Source organism: Cuculus canorus, chromosome 14, assembly GCF_017976375.1.
Source record: "Cuculus canorus isolate bCucCan1 chromosome 14, bCucCan1.pri, whole genome shotgun sequence".
NCBI lineage: Eukaryota > Metazoa > Chordata > Aves > Cuculiformes > Cuculidae > Cuculus > Cuculus canorus.
In genome coordinates, this window is record NC_071414.1 from 12,482,304 (window position 1) to 12,500,540 (window position 18,237).

The 18,237-nt window shown below is 43.3% G+C and overlaps 1 protein-coding gene across 1 annotated transcript; it reads right to left on the reverse strand.

Annotated features, from left to right (window-relative positions):
- Positions 1-2,886: 2,886 nt before the first annotated feature.
- Positions 2,887-16,912, reverse strand: LSM11 (LSM11, U7 small nuclear RNA associated). Its single transcript, XM_054079380.1, has 4 exons — positions 16,517-16,912; positions 13,100-13,239; positions 12,264-12,347; positions 2,887-10,779 (listed from the first exon to the last, which is right to left on the reverse strand). Exons 1-4 carry the CDS (start codon positions 16,881-16,883, stop codon positions 10,375-10,377), a joined length of 996 nt encoding a protein of 331 aa, XP_053935355.1. The 5' UTR covers positions 16,884-16,912; the 3' UTR covers positions 2,887-10,374.
- Between the last annotated feature and the right edge of the window lie 1,325 nt (positions 16,913-18,237).

Below are 18,237 nucleotides of genomic sequence, written 5' to 3' on the forward strand. Positions count from 1 at the left end.
TTCTCCCTCATTTTTGCCCATTCAGAGTGGCAATTGCAGAAACGGCATCCCTGGGTTTAAAAACTACATCCCAGGGGAGTCCATACTGTCAAAATTTAGCTGTAAAAGCCTCAGGGCGACTGGCACAGATCACTCTTTACACATACAATCTGGATTTATTAACTATAGGATATGAACTATTCACTCTCCCAAAGCACTCTTTAAGAAGGATCTGCATAAATAGCAGTATCCCAGTGCAATTTCTTCACCGTGAGACCTGCGCACGTCTTGTGTTACGGGAAACAAACCCTCTGTATTCAGTGTTTCCTAAGTACAAGGCAGCAATGCTGTGGAGCTGCGCAGAGTGAGCCACCTTGCTGGTAAAACCACCTGAGCAGAGGTTGCAGATTGTAACAACACAACCAACAACAAGCAACAGCAGAGCTGGATAACAGTGAAACTGAGGGCAGCAAATTAAATGCAGTCCCAAACTCCAACACTTTACATGGTCAGAGACTGGCAGAGACAGCCAGCACATGAAAGAGATTTGAGAGTGGCTGTAATAAAAATCACTTGGTTTAAAATTTGTCAAATACAGCAAAATGTGAAAGGAGAGGTGAGGAAGAGAACTGCCAAGATGCTTCCAGGGGCAGGTGGAACAAGATTCCCAAAGAAACCATCAGGATCCAGACATTACCTTCTCCTATTGAAAGCTGCACCCACATCCCAAGGGTTGCGAAGGAAACCAATCTTGTGAGATATAATTATCTTGCCAGAGCTTCACAAAAACTGCACCTGCATTCAGCAGAACCAAGGCAGACCTGTGTTAGCAGAATATCCAGTCCAGCTGATGCTGTTAAGTACTCTTCAGGTTATATCCACTGCCCATTAACTGAGAAACCTAATGATACCTATTTTAGATATTCAAATACTTGCTCAGATTTCAGTCAGGCTATGAGCATCACCCAGACCGACCCATAAACTGAACACGTCAATCAGCAACACTCTTATCTGCATTATTAAAACTTCATTTTTTATATACCCTTCATCACTCAGATCATTTAAGGAACCGAGGACTGCAACTGCAAGGCTGCAGAAAACTAATAACCAAACCTAAGAAACTTGTCTGTGTTACAAATGATGACTTGACAGACTCATAACCACCAAGATGAGGGAGGCTTCAAGGCTCATAAGAACTGTGGGGAATAAGCTAGTTGTTTGGCGTAATAAATCTTTCACAGCAAGAAGACACAGCTTGGAGTTGAGAAGAACCGTTCAGAGAATTCAGACAGCACTTGATTAGGAAAAAAAAAAAGAAACCCTCAGTATTGCCAGAAATGCCCTAGCTTCTTGTAGCCAGCAAGGATGTCTCATTCCCCCGATACTTCCTTTTAAAATATCAACTCTCTTCTCAAGATAGGAACAAAGGAACGCCAGAAAGAGAAGGTAAATACTTTATAGAACTCCAGGAGAGCAGGTAAAATCAGAATGGGAATTTGCGACTCTTCCTTACCACTCCAACTATCACTTTCCCGTAATTTGAGCAATAGTCTCACTGGATACAAGATGAATGTTTGCTTAAATACTCTCAGATGTATGGCGCCTGCACACAAAATAACACACCACACCACAAATTGCGTGAAGCCAAGTGACAGAGCAGAGTTATCTGCTTTACAAGGAGCTGGAGCAATGCAGGATGTTTATTGACCTCAGTGCAGGGCAGATGGAGAGGACTGGGTGAGTTCTTCACCTCCAGTCAGGAGCTACCCTTGCCATCCAACTTCACTTACAGCACCATAGAAAGTGCTCAAATGCTCCAACCTGCTACATCAGCAGAAGAAACTGAACTTTCTAGTTCAGGTGGCACCACCTTTCAACCAGCTTTTGCACACCAGAAAAGTTACAGGGTTTATTTTTCAATAATTTGGAGCAGTAAAACACAATGAGCAAAGCTCCGTAAGGTTGTGTGGCAATACAGGGACCTGTTTCCCCAGTAGCATGGGAATACAACCGTTGCAGTTTAACCAACTGGCTTGACTCCACTTTAAGAAGGTACTTGAGTACAGGCTTACCCTTAAGCACCTGTATGAACATCAAAGTAGAACTCATGTCCTTTGCACTTGTGAATTAAATGGACAGAACTGCAATCCAAAAGAGCAAAAGTTTACTGCTACATTAACTGTAAATCATCTTGTAAGACATCAGGGAACATCTGACACTGGAAGACAGGGGAGAGTCACAGTGTAAAACGCACTTTAAAATGCAAATGGAAGTCAATGGGTTGCAGACCTCTTCCGTGAATTCTGTCTGATCCTTCTAATTACGTACATCCCCATACAGCCACTTGTAGCTTTAATCTGCTTATTTTGTTCTCTTTGAACAACTCCCAGGTCACAATGGAAATTACACCTTTTAGCAAACATCTGAATTCCAGAGCACAGCTATGCTAACATCTCCAGCAAGCTGCATCCATATAGTTAGCATATCTGACAAATACTTCTGTTATTCACCATGGGAATAAACATGTTCCTGGAAGTCAGGTTCCCAGACTAACTAAGCACACACTGGACTAGATGCTTGGCTGCTAGCTCTGGACCTCCACGATTCCTGGAAAACCATCTCCTGACGGCATGGTGGATGACCACACAGCAAGGTAACAAATCTTGGAGTGATAATGCCAGTAGCTCTTACCTTCTTCATGGTGAAGTTCACTTCCTTTCCACACTTCTACAAACCAGGAATAATAATATTATTTTATAGATGAATATACTTTAGAACACATAGAGACACCTGGTCTGCCTGCAACGCAAGCAGTCAGAACCTTGTGGTCTCTACATCCAGGCACCTGTCCTAACCACTGCCATAGCAGCTTCATCACTGCCACAAGCACAAATAACCATGCTTTCAAGCAAACTGTTACATGGATATATTTATTGCATTGCAGTCTTAGCACTTTTAAATATAAACATTTATATCTGGAAAGCAGAATATTGCAAATTCAGTATTGTTTAACATGTTCATAGCAGCATCAGCTTAAGAAACAAAATATTTAGGAAGACAAAGAAGGAACTACAAAGGAGTTACACTCTCATTTATCAGCATTTGACCAAAACACGGTATTGCAGCTGGGAAACAGATACTGAAGTCACCAAATCTGATCTCGAAGACATAAGGAATTTCAGGACTGAAGTGCGTCATTGTACCCAATATCTGCACATTTTCAGTGTACCAAGAGAAAAGGTTAACAGTCAAGTGCCTAAAGAGGGCAGATGATCTATGTACCTGACATATTATAGCTTTAATAACAATACTTGGCACTTGTATAGCACTCGCCACTTCCCAAATCCTTGCAAGGCAGGCAAGGATTGCTCTCAGATGTATTACAGCTGTGGAGCACATGGGAAAGGGAGGGATGTGACTTGCCAAGGCCATTCAGTGAGCAAGTGGCAGTAGAGATCAGAATTTGTCAGCACCTGACTTCCAATCCCACATCAGCAGGGTAGGTCATGCTGCTCCTCTGTGGTTCATTAAGAAAGTCTTATGGATGACTCACTCCTTGGTTAACTAGTCCCAGTCCATGCTACTACGCAGGATGCATGCACCATCTGAAAGGAAGTTAACACAACTACTCCCCTCAAAATGCCCATTTTCGTTTTAAAGAATCTGAACACTTTTCTCATTTTCTCATCTTGGAATGATCTGTAACACTGAAGATACAATGACGCAGCTGCACTTTGCTCTGAAGCAGTGGAAATCAGAAGCAATCGCTAGAGCAGCAAGAGCAGCTTTCGTTTCTTTCCTGAGGGAGAGCACTGATCTTTTGAGAGGAAAAAGGATAGATATGTTTTTACACAAATTGATCAAACTACTTTTCATTCTAAACGAATACAAGACTGACTGAAAGTCTCAGGTGTACTAATTTTCTTCAGCTAAGTCATCCAAGTGTACACTATGAAGCTAGCAGCTAATAAAATAGTTACCCAGGAACATCAGAAGGCATTTTCCTTCCCTGACAGGCCTTCACTTCTACCTGCTAAGAGCAAGAGCACTTACAGTGACATCTAAAAGGACTTGTAAATATCATGAGACAAGCCATCTCTGATATTCCTCCACTAAAGCAGTCCTTTCTCCGGCAACCCCAGGAAGCTAACAAGGATAACCAAGCCTCCTACCACCCCTGCCTCAAAAGCAGAAATTTGCTTACTTGTTTTTCTCCCACTGGGTTTCCACTGCAAAATTTTAGAGGCAGGATCAAATGTGTCAGTTATTAAGCATGGAGTCTGGCAGACTCCAGAGGCACAGTTTGCGTGCTGTGAAAATGCTCACAACATAACAGAGGCTGCACTCAAGAACTGTCTCTGCATATTCCCCCTTCCCCTATTCAGCACAGCTACCCAATGCTGGATATATTATGCCAGGTTAGAAAGCAATCTCCCATTTCAAGGGGTCACCATTTTTTTCTCTGCCTGCCTTCTCACTTTCAGCATGCCACGGAAGTCTATAGTTGGGAAAATGCACAGAGAGGTACATGTCATACTTACAGTAGATTGCATGCATTTTCTTTTTGCATCAAGACAGTCTTCATCAAGTGCACTTGATCCCGCAGCGCCCACCTGGAGGGGAACCCCCAGACCACCCTCCTTATCTCTTTCCAAGTGGTTGCGTTTTTTTTTCTGCCCAGGCTGCTACTGGGTAAAGATGTCAGCAAAAGATGCTTTTAAATAGTAAGGATTTTCTCCACATTCCTATCATGCTTCAATTGATCCTTTTTCCTGCTGATACGTGGGCAACACCCAACAGAAAAAGCCATGATTTTTTAAAAGATTTTTTTTTTCCAAGCAGATATAAACTGCTCTACTTACATCCAACTGTTGCCGGTTTCATCTTAGGTTTTTAAGTCAGAAAATAAATGTAACCTCCTGAAAACGGGTGTTTCCTTCTAATGACAGCAGCTCTTAAAAGCACCTTTTAGGTACGAAATAAAACATTCCTGGCTACATGAACAGCAGTACTTTTGAGAAAAAGTTGTAATAACGCTTACCTGAAGATGAGACACAGGCACTGCTGGAAAAAGAGTCTGACCAATTTAAGAGTTTTTAAATGAAAACCTGAATGCATTCTTATGTTTTGGTCCAAGCACACCCTACCATGATATTAATATTTTTGGTAAATCAAAAATTGAAGCTCAGCTTGGACTCTATCCTCCTTTGCTAGACTTCATTCTCATCAGCTAGAAGGATATTACTAAGATTTTACGTTTCCCCCCTTGAGCTCCTGTTGCAACAGGCAATCCCTGTCTTCCTGTCCACCTCATCAGACCTCACTGCTATGTATGCTGCAGCATTTACACTTCACAATGCAGGCAGAAGAGGAAACATCTCCATACTAACTCAGACTATTTTGCATTTTTGCTTTGAGGCAGGCACTAACACGTAACAGCTTCTCAGGAAAGAGTTTGCCTGGCTGAAGGAATCACTGCATCATCGCTGCTGCTTTGCCTCTAAGGATGTGGTACCGGGCCTTCCAATTTTACCCAGCTGCAGAGCTTGCAGTTTGAGATGGTGGTTATAATTCTGATCTGTTTAATCAAAGGCAGGAAGTTTAATGGGAGACACACATCTTCAGAAACTCAGAGTCATTCCACTTTGCTGTCCCTGATGCCTTTTCATTGTCTTTCAAGATGCCGGATGAAATCATCTTTTCCACCCGTTTCATTTAGGTCAGTGCCAATAAGCAACAGAAATGGTAAGTGTGGGCAGCGTGTTGGACAGAATGTCAAACTCAACAAAAATCGGACATTTTTTTTCTCTGCTTCTTTTTTTCCTGGACACTGCTTCACCCATGGTGATTCATAGGTGTAAGTGGGTCACTGCAACAGCAGATTAGGAAACCCTAGCACTGTGGGGAGGAAAGCGAGTGAAAAAAAAGTTTAAAAAATCAGTTTACTCCAACTGTTCCAAGATAAACACTTCCAAAAGTCTGCAGAGAATATCAAGAATAGCCAAAAGCTACCTGGATGCATAACTAGATGGGGAAACATTCCTTAGGGAGGGGGTAAAAAAACCAGTGTGCAGTGAAGCCTACTCCTGCTGAGAGACCTTGCCCTGCTTCCAAATGATACAGATGGGAAAACCGCATCAGAAATAAGAAATCCAGAAATTGAAGGACAAGCAGCAGATGGAAAACATTACTCAGTGACTACTTCAGTAATCACCTGGTGAGGACATGCTAAATACCTGTCTGCAGATCAGAAAAAACATTTCTGGGCAATAACACATTGGACAAGCCAGCTGAGAGAATGAACTAAACCCACACTTTTTATAAGATCCTTATTTTCCTTTGGCCTTTCCTACTCTACCACCACAGCCCTGTTTAAGAAGTGTTCAATAGAAATCAAGCAGCCATGTAAAAGAATTTTTTCCAAGAAACACTCTCAGACATGATACCCAGAACTGCAGGGTAACACAGCAGCTCTCAGCCTGATTCTTCCTGCTAGTCTCCTTGTATCCCAACATCATGGCAAGGTTTTATACTGCGGTTCCATGAAAACCTCATTCAGACTATCTGTAAAGGTCATCACTCTACAAATAAAACCACCACTCTTAAAGCAACCATAAGACTTGGCTTCCTACTGAACTTCGTTGTTAAAGAAAAGACATGCGATGGCATCATGAGACATATCTGTGATATCACATTCCAAAACTATTGCATTACATTGTTTCTGCAGCCGGCATAACATTTCACAAGTTTCAGATTTGCCTGCTATTTTAGGAATTATTCTAAAAAATTCTCAAATTATCACATTTCCTCAAAGGTAGTTCAGAACACTCGCCTTGTAGTAATTCAGTTCCTCCTCATAAACACGCTTCAGGAATCACCGCTGAGCACCAGGCTGAATAACGTCCTAGAAATACTGCACAGGTTGCAATCAGTATGTAGGTCCTCTTCAGAGAGTTCTTTATATTTGGCTCAGGCTTTTTCAATCTCATGCAGCTGCTTCTTATGATTGCCTCCCGCTCCTACCCTTCATTCTTTAGCATAGTAACTTCAGGTGTCTACACTCACACCATGTTTGTGACACTGCTGCAGCAGAGGAGCGACAGCTTTTTGAACAAAGAACCTGGATTTCATGCTGTTTGGAAAAGGAAAAACATTGAAAGAAACAACTAGAAACAATTAAAAAAGCAGCTCATTTGGTTTTGAGGGTTGTTTTTTGTTTTTGAACAGATTTATATGAATACTTAAGTGAGGTAGAAGACTTCATTTCAGAACATTAGATTCAATTTTATTTCAAGAACAATTTCATCTGAAGTACTAAATATGCAAGTAACAACACACAGGATCACTTGCTTAGTCACAATCATGGTGCTTGAAAGAGAAAAACCACAAATGCTGACCTTGAAAGAGACAAAATTAATAAAACAGCAGTTTGATAATGGGCTTTAAAAGATACAGTGTTAGAAAAAAGTATGGAAAAGGAAGACATTTTGGAAGATCTGAAGTTGTAAAAGAGGCTGTAGTTAGGAAGCAGCTTGGAAACCATGGGAGGTGGAAGGGAAGCTGGAAACAAATGAAGAACCACCAACTAAGCCATTAAATCTGAATTGGAAGAGAGAACTTTAACGAACTCCACAGAGGAGACAACAATGAGAATAGAGAAGGAACAGTTTAATAATGAGGTAGAGCAAAAAAAGTAGACAAACCATATAGTTCTTACCCAGGTTTGTTGACTGAGGTGATGATTTTGGAAGTATGCGTCAGTGATGATATAAAAATCAAGGCACAAATGCAAGTGTAAGCACCAGCAGTTTTCATAAAACGTAAGAAAAAAAAAAAGAAACTTGCAGCTGTAAAGCAATGAACACCTGCAAGGTTTCATAGAAAAACTTCCGATGAAAGAGAACACTGACACTTCTATTAGCAACTGAGAACTTGGTGGAGTGTCAAACGACAAGGAAAGAGGGCACCACAGCTACCAGAACATTCATGGTATTGCATCTTATTTAATGCACAAGGCAGTATAAACTAGACAGACAGAGAGAACTGGGAATGTAAGAATGTGAGGTAAAGAAAAGCAAGAATTCAATTAGATGTCATACTACATAGGCCTGAGTGGAGATCTGACACCCTTTGGTCAAGTACAAAGGAAGGAAGAGACGTCAAAACCAGCAGCCTTTGGCATGAATGGAGAAGGAAGAGGTAAGTTAACCCAACCAACTGAAATAAAAACAAAACATCCAGAAAGCAGAGAGGAAAAACTATCTAACACCAAAAACAGAATAAAGAAAAATATTCACTTGCAATAAAAGCCGCCGAGAAGTCAGGAGCAAAAATATGGCCCTTGTTTCTGGCTTCACGTGTTTCTAATAATTTGTCAGAGTTCTAGTTAGCTGGCAACCACACAGAAAGCCAACCGAGAAAGCTAGGATGACAAGGGGTGAATACAAGAACAATCTTCCCAAACCAGCATTTAGAACGTTTTGAGGAGATGAAGTACTGACAAGGGTGAGGAGGAAGAACTGTAGACTACGTGCACGCAAACAAGAACAGCACAAAAGGAGAAGAAACAAGCATCTCTGAGAGAAGAATCTTTTCAGTAACTAGTCTCAGTTCATAGTAGGAACACATTATAGCAATAAAGCAATGTATAATAAGAAACTGTCGGTATTCTTTCCCTTTTTTTTTTTTTCTCCACTCTTAATGAAGCTGTTTTGCCTCAACAGTACTTTTTATTCTGAGGCACTTCTGTCCCAGGCTGAACTTGGGTTTGCAGCTCAGTGGCTAAGCTGATCAGCCATCCAAATCCCATGTCATCTGGAATGTTGACATAAAAGTTTCTGGCTCCCCCAGAGGCATACAGCTGCTTCGTGTGTCCAGGAACTCCTGCTGAATGATTTCTGTAATTCACTCAAGCACCAGACATACCCCTAACGACAAGCCAGCAGTATGCCACATTTGCAGCAACAGAAATATATGTCACTGAAAGTACAGTCACCCAGTCTGAGGACTTATGGCCTCTATATGCAATACAAGACCTGCTATAAAGAAATAAAAAGTTGTTCTACCCATCATAAGGTCTAACCATTATCCTGGCAATTTCCCAACTTCATCTTGAACACACGGAGCTGCTGCAAAGCACAAGGTAGTTGAGATGAATACCGGACTAGCAGTGTGAAATCTAGCATGCTTTGACAGCTAGAGGAACAGACCAGATAATGTAACAGATTCATCTACCCTCAAATTTCTGCATTTACCTCTTGAAAAGCTGTTTATACCTGCAGAAATCTGGCCTGATCTACAGTAGCTTAACAGCCTTGCTAAAATAAAACCACTCATGAGCTGAGTTTGACTTTTGCACTTCAAATCACTTTTTAGGCACACCTCCAAAGCTCAGTTCAACTGGAATTAGACGATGCATCATTCATATGGATAGGGAAGACACAGAAAGATTTCTGCTCCATGAGAATTGCTGGAGACAGCACCTCTAGTTTCAACAGAGGGAGCTCGAAAGGCGCTTAGATACCGTATAATTGTGCTCGGCACAAACACTTAAATCTGAGAAGAAAAAACTACAACTTTGCAAACTTCACTATTACACTAAGTAGCGAATGTTGAAATATAAAAGTACAATTTTCCATCTGCATCCACAACATTCACAGGTAAACTCCAAATGTGGAAGTGCCTGGATCAGCTACATTAGCTGCTTGCTGGTGACACAGGGCTACAGCACAGCTTTGCAAATAGAAGCCTAAGATTTGATATTGAAATCAAGTTTTGCCATCATTCACAGAAAAGGAGTAGTTTTCAACTAAAAAGTTTTCTATCACACATGGCATTACAGAGCTAAGTATGAAGAAGTGGCTGATAGCCCTCAGTAAGATGTTACCCCACCTTCTTACAGACTATCTCAAAATGACTGTCAGAATTATGTCTGGAAAAGAAGACATCCATGTAACAACAGCAGAAAAACTGTTGGTTTCATTAGCCCTCTCCTCTAGAGATTACTCAGAACATGTCAAATAGCATTTGTTATTCATTTCAGGTGGAGAAATCTTAAGCTTCTTAAGTGTGCCACAATTAGCTCCTATAACTGAGTTCTTCCAACCCTCTCTCCATTTAGCTTCTTTCTACAGAGCAGTAGGATCTGTGCTTATCTCCCTCATCTCACAGAAACAACTGAGTTGCTGACCTTGTCCCGAGACCCCCAACAGAGATCTAAGGAGAGCTTTGGCATCAAGCTCAGGATGTTCCAGTTAGAATTATTTCCCCTACCCTGTTGTGGCCATGGGAAACCAGTCACAGTACCGTCATACTTAATGAGAATGCTAAATAGCAATGAGAGCTGCAGCGGCAATTCATGCTATCAGATAAACACCCTGACAAAGGTCAGCCAAGTCAATGTGCTAAATGGACAAGCAAGACATTCTCTCCTCGAATAAAAATCTGATTTATGTGACGTGTGAACACCTGTTGGTAATCCACTTTGGGACGCTTTTTCCTTCGTGACTGGCTTCTTGCACGGGTACCGCTAGCACTGGCACCCTCTGTGTGGGCAGTCCCGCTACCCACATCAGCTTCACTTCTGGCAGCCAGATGCAAATCATCACCTGGCATCTTCTTTTCTCCAGCTCTGCCCAAGCATTTCTGCTTCTCGCGCTCATCTTCTGATCTCCCTCGTCCTGATCCAACTTTCCATCCAAGCGTCTGAGAGTCATTTGTCAGGGTTAGCTCCTCTGAGACAGTCTTTGAGTCAGCTCCCTTCTTCACTGAGGACTCCTGCAGTTTTAGTCTGTCAAACAGCTGCAAAAGAACATTTGCAACATTCATAAAACCAGAGAGGCTGCTTGTTTGGCATTTCTACTTGGTATTTGCATATACAATCCCAAATCAGAGCTCACAATACACAGTTAGTGAAGAATCTTTACTAGCAACAAATACTATGTTCTCTTGCCAAAGTCAAATCATGACATAAGGTGAATGGATCTCTTCCATGCACATGAACATCTTTAATTTGGGGAGCAATACTGAAGTGCAGCAGCATTTAACTTTGGTTAGGAACAACAGAAAGCTACTAAGTTCCTCCATTAGTTCAGTCTCCCCAGTGCTCTTGTAATACCGTCAGATAGTACCAGAGATTTCTATCCCCATGTCCTCAGGCAGGACATGAATCCCAAAATAAAGGGCCTCAATCAGCAAAGAGTCTATACTGAAAAAATGATGGACCTTTTGTGTTCCCCAAAACAAACTAAAAGGGGCCATGTGGGCATTCTGGGAGGTGAGCAGACCAAAAACAATAGAAAAATAATAAAAGCTAAAGCAGCAGCCCCACAGCACTGTATGAACTCACTAATCTAAGAACACATGCTGCTGAAACTGGAAAAGAAACTGCTTTTACTCTGGCAGAAGGAAAGCTTTTATGAAATACTGACAAATGAAAAGGATTCTTGGTTAGCCTGTCTCTTCCCAGCAACAAGATGGAAAGCCAATCCCTGTGAGAATGGGCTAAAGGAACAATGACAACTTGATTATTTTGAACTAATCTTTAAAAAAGGAAGGGTGGGTTCTATCAGAAAACAGAATTAAATGACTGGAATTTGAAAGTAAATTCCTCACAATGAAACCGTTCAAAAGTTTTTGTGATGCTTCTTTGATGTTCGAAAGGCCCAGAGCTATGCCATTCAACAGGCACAGCACTGCCACACATTTTCCCTTCATTGTTCAGAAGTTCATCTATCATTTCTTAAGTTCTCAACTTCATAAACATCTTTTTTTTTTTTGCAGCTGGATCCTAGAGTGTCTTGCTTTGCAGCCGCACACAGAATCTAGAAGTTGCAGTGACCAAACAGACTTCTCGTTGGCTGGAGTCAAAGACTGACATTCCATGAACGTTACTATCAGTTATGCACTGCCAAATCACCCGGCAGGACAAATATGGACCCTATCAGCCACGGATGCAAAAAAACTCACAGAACAAATAAATAAATAAAACAGAGAGTGAGCTTACAGGTCAGCAGACTGCACTAAGCAGTGGCAGCAACTGTGATCTGATACTAGGAACTCTAAAGTGGAACTTCTGTAACACTGATCCACAGCCAAAGTACTTTCAAAACGGTCATAAAACTGTTCCCCTTTCCCCCTCATTTTAGAGTCATCTTTAAGAAAAGGAGGTAAAACATTTCAAATGTAAATACAGCTTTCTAATCAATGCTCCTCTATTACTATTTTGAAAAAAGTAAAAAAAAAAAAAGAAAAAGAAGAAAAAGCCACCGGGGAAGGTTACTTACCCGGGTTAGTGTGAGCTGAGGCTCTGCATAGAAAGCTTTGCCTGTTATTGGTTTCCTGTAAGTCTCATCCACGTCTGTCAGGGCCTAGAAGAAGGAAAAAGAAACAGAAAGGTCAACATCAAAAGACAAGATGAAGAAGCTTTGGACCAGCTTTGTGTCATGGCATTATAAAATTATTCTCTGAGAGAAAATCCATCCTAGGAACAAGCTGTGCTTTGGAGTTGGCTTCTTAATCATCTAAGTTGTACTGAAGTATAAAAGCAACACCAAAGCCTAGCAATCATTCTGCATTATTTGCAAAATCCTTGTGAGCCTTGTCTGCAAAATCCTTCTCCCTCCCCCATCTATTTCCAAACTTTTCACAGTCCCAAGGGGCACAAATATTTAATAGCTGCTTTTTCATCCACTGTCTTCAAGATCTTCATGTGGTAGAACACAGGGAAAAAATTTTGCTATTGACATCCCAGTGACATTTTAGTGAAAGAAAAATGAATAACACTACAAGACTGTTTTGCAGAGCAAATTTATGAAGCTTTTGGGATTCTCATATTTCACCTTCCTGGGTTCTTATCCAAAACCTTTGAAGGTGTTGGGAATGCTCCAAAGCTTCTGTCTCACCTAGAACCTCCTCTAAAATGACTATGCACCTCTCAGACATACCAATCAAACAACAAGCACCACTTAAATCTGAAACCTACCACTTGGTGCCAGAGCAAATTAGCTTTATGAACCACAATACCACATTAATCTTCTTAAAATATAGTTTTCTTAAACCTCTTGCAAATGTCAAGTTTTCAATATAGCGGTTGTAAATCAAGGGCTGGAACAATAATTACCATATTCCAGAACTTGTCAAATGCAACCAAAAACCCTGTGCAGACTCCACGAAGCCCTTTGAAGGTGCGGATGTGGACATTGATTTTTACACCATCTCGGACACAGCGATGAAGTTCCCCCAATGGGCTGCCTTCATGGACTGAAACAGAAAGAAAACATCAAAAACATTTGTATGCAACAAAATGCATACAAATATGTAGAAATCTGCTCTATGAAGAAGTACAGCAGATCTTGGTGCAACACTGGCCTTCCCAGCAAAGCAAACGAGCAGCCCTAGAGCACTGTAACACACTGTGACCGAACATACTAGACCACCAAAACTCTCCTTACAGTGGGGACAGCAAAGACTTCAGAAAATACGAAGGTTTCACTTTACGTAACCCAAAGCCAAATCATCCTTAGTTGAAAATTCTTTTGCTACATTTCAAATACATTCTAAGTAATGCTAATCTTAAGTAGAAATGGTTCAGAGGGAACAGAAAGCTCAAGGAAGCAAAATGTGTTTTTGCAGAAAAGACAAATGCCGAGTTAAAGCTACCTCAATTAGCTACAATCTGTTAATGAAGTATTGCAGCAGATCCATTGCTTTTCTTTACAAGGAGCTTTCTGAAGCAGCAGATTACTCCAAGTTCTTCAACTAACTAAACTGGATCAGTTTAAGTTGATGAAAATGTATTTTTTCAGCTAAAACTTTGACCAGCCATCTGAACATCCTTCAAAGATGTACAGTTCTTTGGCAAAGAAAATTACTAAAAGCAGCAGCCACCAATGAAACCATGCTAAACTGCAGCACAATAACACTTTTAGTCAGGGCAAAGGCCCTAAAGGAATTCACTAAAACACACAGCTTACCCGTACACAGAACCTTATCTGCACACTGACATAATCCTTGCAAGTGTACTTTATCTAGAAGGGTAGATATTATTTACTTTACAACTTCCAACCAAGCCACAGTGAAGCCATACCAGCAATAAATTACAGCTACCTGTTTGCTTCTGCAAACACAGCCCCAGGATTGCTGTGCAGTTCCTACTGAGTGTCATGGAAAAATCACTGGTCTAAAAATCTCTCAGAGTTCTTCATATTAACAAAAATATCCGAGTCAGAGATGACCTCTTGCTTTGTGTTTGTCTACGTATTCCAAGTTCGATTTGCACACTAGAAAATGCATCCTGTGAGTGACTAAAATATTAGTGTATGACAGCTGATCTGCAGTATTTGGCTACATGGTAACTCTTAGCCACAGCAGGAAAATCTAAAGCAGTTCCCTCTGCATTAACATAATCACAATTATTTGTTGAGATCCATTGTCTTCTTTCCAGCCCTTTCCAGCTGGATAGCTGTGGAAAATTGCTTTCACACGGAGCATAAGCCGTCTCAGTACCTCCCAGCTTTGCTTAGGAGGGTAACTGAATCAGTCTCTGTGCTTCCTTTGGCTGAACTGATGACAAACCTATGCTCTGAATTCATAGGTCCATCACAAGAACCAGAGACAACACTATCACTACATCGGACCGATGCTTTTAATCAGGTAACAGTATTTTTTTTCTAATCAACCCTGAGAATTTACAAATCATTTTAGATTTAGATATTTTTTAGATTCCTATGTTCCTTTTATATGGGAGGTTTATCTACAACTTCTTATAAAAATCCAAGTACAACCTTTATTTCCAGCTATGCCTTTGCCTGTCGGCACCCCACGAGGCCTGACGGAAAACACTATTTGCAGCTCTAACGAACCTAAACAATACATGTTCTTCCTACATTTCCTTACTGCTGAAGGTTCCAGCTCCACCAGAGCAAACCTCCAGCTTTACCTCACCACAAGGGCAGAACACATCACCTAAAGCCATTTCTACAATCTGATATCTACTTCCCAGAAAAAAATAAAACCGGCAATGCAAGGAATTTATTTTTGCAACATGTCTCTCCTGCAAGTATCCAACCCTGCAAAGACCAGGCGCCGCATGCAGGTGGATTTGCCTGCAGCTCTTGATGCTGTTAAGCGCTAGTATTAATAATTTTTCAATCCACAGAGAGTTTATTTCTATACTCAAAATCCAATCCCTATTTGCATAAAATAAGCACATGCTTAATACCAGGATTCTGAAGGATGACTAGAAAAATACTATAAGCTAGGGGGCAAGTACCCTGGGAAGGAGAAAATAAAGATCCAAACACTGGTTAAGTTCAAATCGCTGTCCTCAGGGTAGACTTTATTAAGAGGCAAGATTGAAAGAAAACAAGAGCAAAGCAATTTAGCGCAGTTGAAATAACTCAGAACACTATCAAACGCCTTCCTAACTGATCTGTGCCTGCACATGAGTTCTCTGCCCCTTGGTAAATGCAAAGGAATTAGAAATAGCTTCTCCTGAACTGATCCAGAACAGACACGGCTATACCTGAAACCTTCTCTCATGACAAGCAAAGTTTCAGCTCCATTTCATTTCACTACGTTTCTGACCCACTACATTTAAGGGACACATCATACCTTGTCAAAGCTACCTGGGAGCACAGCACCACAACTGTGGGATGCTACAAACCACGTACCAGTTACCTTCAGAGGCAGCTACTGCCTTATAATCCAAGCCTCAAATGCTGGCCCACCCATGATGCGGACAGGCCCCTACTAACAAGGAAAGCACACAATTTTGGCTATAAATTATTCTTATTATAAATTATTCTATAAATTATTCTGTATAGCCTTATTGGCTATAAATTATTCTCCCCGAACAAGCAGCTTTGTGAAAAGCACAGTTTCTCGGTTCCACCAGTTACTATTATAAAAAATGAAATTTTTTTGATTCAAGCTCTGGTCAAACCTCCAAATTCCCCCAAACTCCATCCCAACCCCGCACCTCCCACCACGCTCGGGTCTGTCCGCACCCTCGGCTCCGTCCCCCTTGCACCCCGTGTCCCTCCCGCATCTCCCAGCTCCGTCCTTCGCATCCCTATTGCCCCGCATCCTTGGTTCCATCCCCCCCGTATCCCCCTTCCCTCCCGCATCCCTGGCTCTGTGCCCCCTGCACCCCCGTCCCCCCGCAGCCCCCGTAACCCGCCTGCCCAGCTCCGTCCCCCTTGCACTCTCCCGCTCCATCACCCCCGCACTCCCTGTGCCCCCCGCATCCCCAGCTCCGTCTCTCCAGCTCCGTTTTGCGCACCCTCAGCTCCCTTCCCCGCATCCCCGACTTCATCCCCCTGGGCTCCATCCCCTCCTGCTCCGTCCTTCGCACCCCCATCCTCCCGCACCCCCCAGCTCCGTCTCCTCCTGCTCCGTCCCACCCGCACCTCTCATTCCCCCGCACCCCCCCAGCTCCATCCCCCGCATCCCCTGCTCCATCCCCCCGGCTCCGTTTCCCGCACCCGCTGCTCCGTCCCCTCCCGCTCCGTTTCCCGCACCCGCGCCCGTCCCTTACGGGGCATCCTGGTGAGCACGTTGCGCGGTGCCCGCCGCCTCCGCGCCGCGCCGCGCTCGGGCCCCGCGTTGACCATGAGGCTGCGGAGGCGCTGGATGCGCTCGGGGTCGGGCGGGCCGCGGCGGGTCGGGGCGGCGCGGCGGGACGGGGCGGCGCGGCGGCCCCGCGGGCGGAGCAGGCCGCGCTGGAAGCTCTCGTACTCGGCCAGGTTGTTGAAGCAGGGCGCGGCGGGGAAGGGCAGCGGCGTGTCGGCCGAGTACAGCGCCAGCAGCGGGTCGAAGCGGCTGGAGCTCACGTCCAGGCGGCCGGGGCTGGGCGAGCGGCGGGGGGGGCGCCGCGCACCCGCCGGCCCCTCGTCCTCCTCCATGGCGGGCTGCGGGCGGGGCGGGGGGGCGGTAGGGGGCGCTGCAAGCTAAGCAGGATCCGGGCTGCACGGCGCGGGGAGGGGAGACCGCCGGAACCGCCCGCGCCGGGACGGACCCGCCCCCGCCGGGCAGAGCGCGTCGCGGCTGTGGGGGTGTCGGAGGGGTTTCCTCCCTCGCTGCGTCCTCAGTTGATGCCCCGGAGCCCCCGGGTCGCTGTGGGTCCCCGGCAGGGACCGCTGCTCCTGCCCCAGGCAGCGAAACAGCACCTGGGCGAGAGGGATTTGAGATATAAATTGCGTTTTAATCGGTAAGTGTCTATATATAAGTGCGGGAGCATTTCTCGGAAGAAAAGCAAGACAACGCGTGGCGATATTTTCAAGTGGTTTTACTATAACAGATTCCACCACTACCATTAAACTTCTCTAACTGGTCCCTGGATGTTTATTAAATGCTTCGTTACGGCAACACATCAGCCAGGGGCTCTGGCCCAATTTCAGAGGGAACATCTCTTTACAGACTCCTGCAGCGACAGAGCTACCCCCAGGACACAGGAGGGGCCGCGTGTGCCTCCGGCACCTGTCCGACACTCCAGCCTTGGGGTTTATTTTCCCCTATCGCTGTGTCCTCACGTTATGACTTTATGCACAAGGGTACCTCAAGGAGTTTCTTTCTCTAGCGTGTATGTTAATAGAAATGAAAGGCCAGGGTTGTGCAGACAATCTGTACCTTGGTTGCAAAGTCTGAATCCACATGTAAATGGGTATGTTTAGTTAATACATATTACTGTAAGGATAGGTTAATCAGAAAACACTCTGAGGATAAGATCTAGTACAGACCCGTGTTTTATATAGATTCACAATTACATACATTCTACAATAGATCTATTTATGTAGCAGCTATTCACAACATATATAACAAAACCAAATCATGGTTGCCAAAAGTTTTTTTCCCTCTTTACTCATACTGTGAAATCCAAGTGTTCCCACCTCTGGAACAGTTGCTTTATCTGTAGTGTCTGAGGTCAGGCACCAGATAGTAACACAGGGTGTTTAAAAGTCAATTTCGTTTCTGTTACAGACAAAAAAACCCAGATAGACAGATGGGAAGTTCTTAGCCGTAAATAGTGCAATGATTCATTTAGAATCATCACCTCACAATCCCTCATATCCTCTTTCTAGAAATTACATAGTCCATTCTACAAACTAAAAATGATACACATCCTCTCATTGCATGCAATGAACTGCTCAGTATTCCCCTAAAGCAGCAGAGAGGAAGCCCTGTGCTACTACAGAAGCATTGCCTCATTGTTTGTTCTCAGAAGGTTGGGTGGTAGTTTACACCATGACCTGTTCTGTT

Excerpts from the sequence above, each read along its gene's own strand:
- LSM11 (XM_054079380.1), bottom strand. The coding sequence starts at position 16,883 with ATGGAGGAGGACGAGGGGCCGGCGGGTGCGCGGCGCCCCCCCCGCCGC. Across the intron at positions 13,240-16,516 it reads CGTGCTCACCAGGATGCCCC|TCCATGAAGGCAGCCCATTG; the intron begins GTAAGGGACGGG and ends TTTCTGTTTCAG. Across the intron at positions 12,348-13,099 it reads TTGACAAGTTCTGGAATATG|GCCCTGACAGACGTGGATGA; the intron begins GTAATTATTGTT and ends TCCTTCTTCTAG.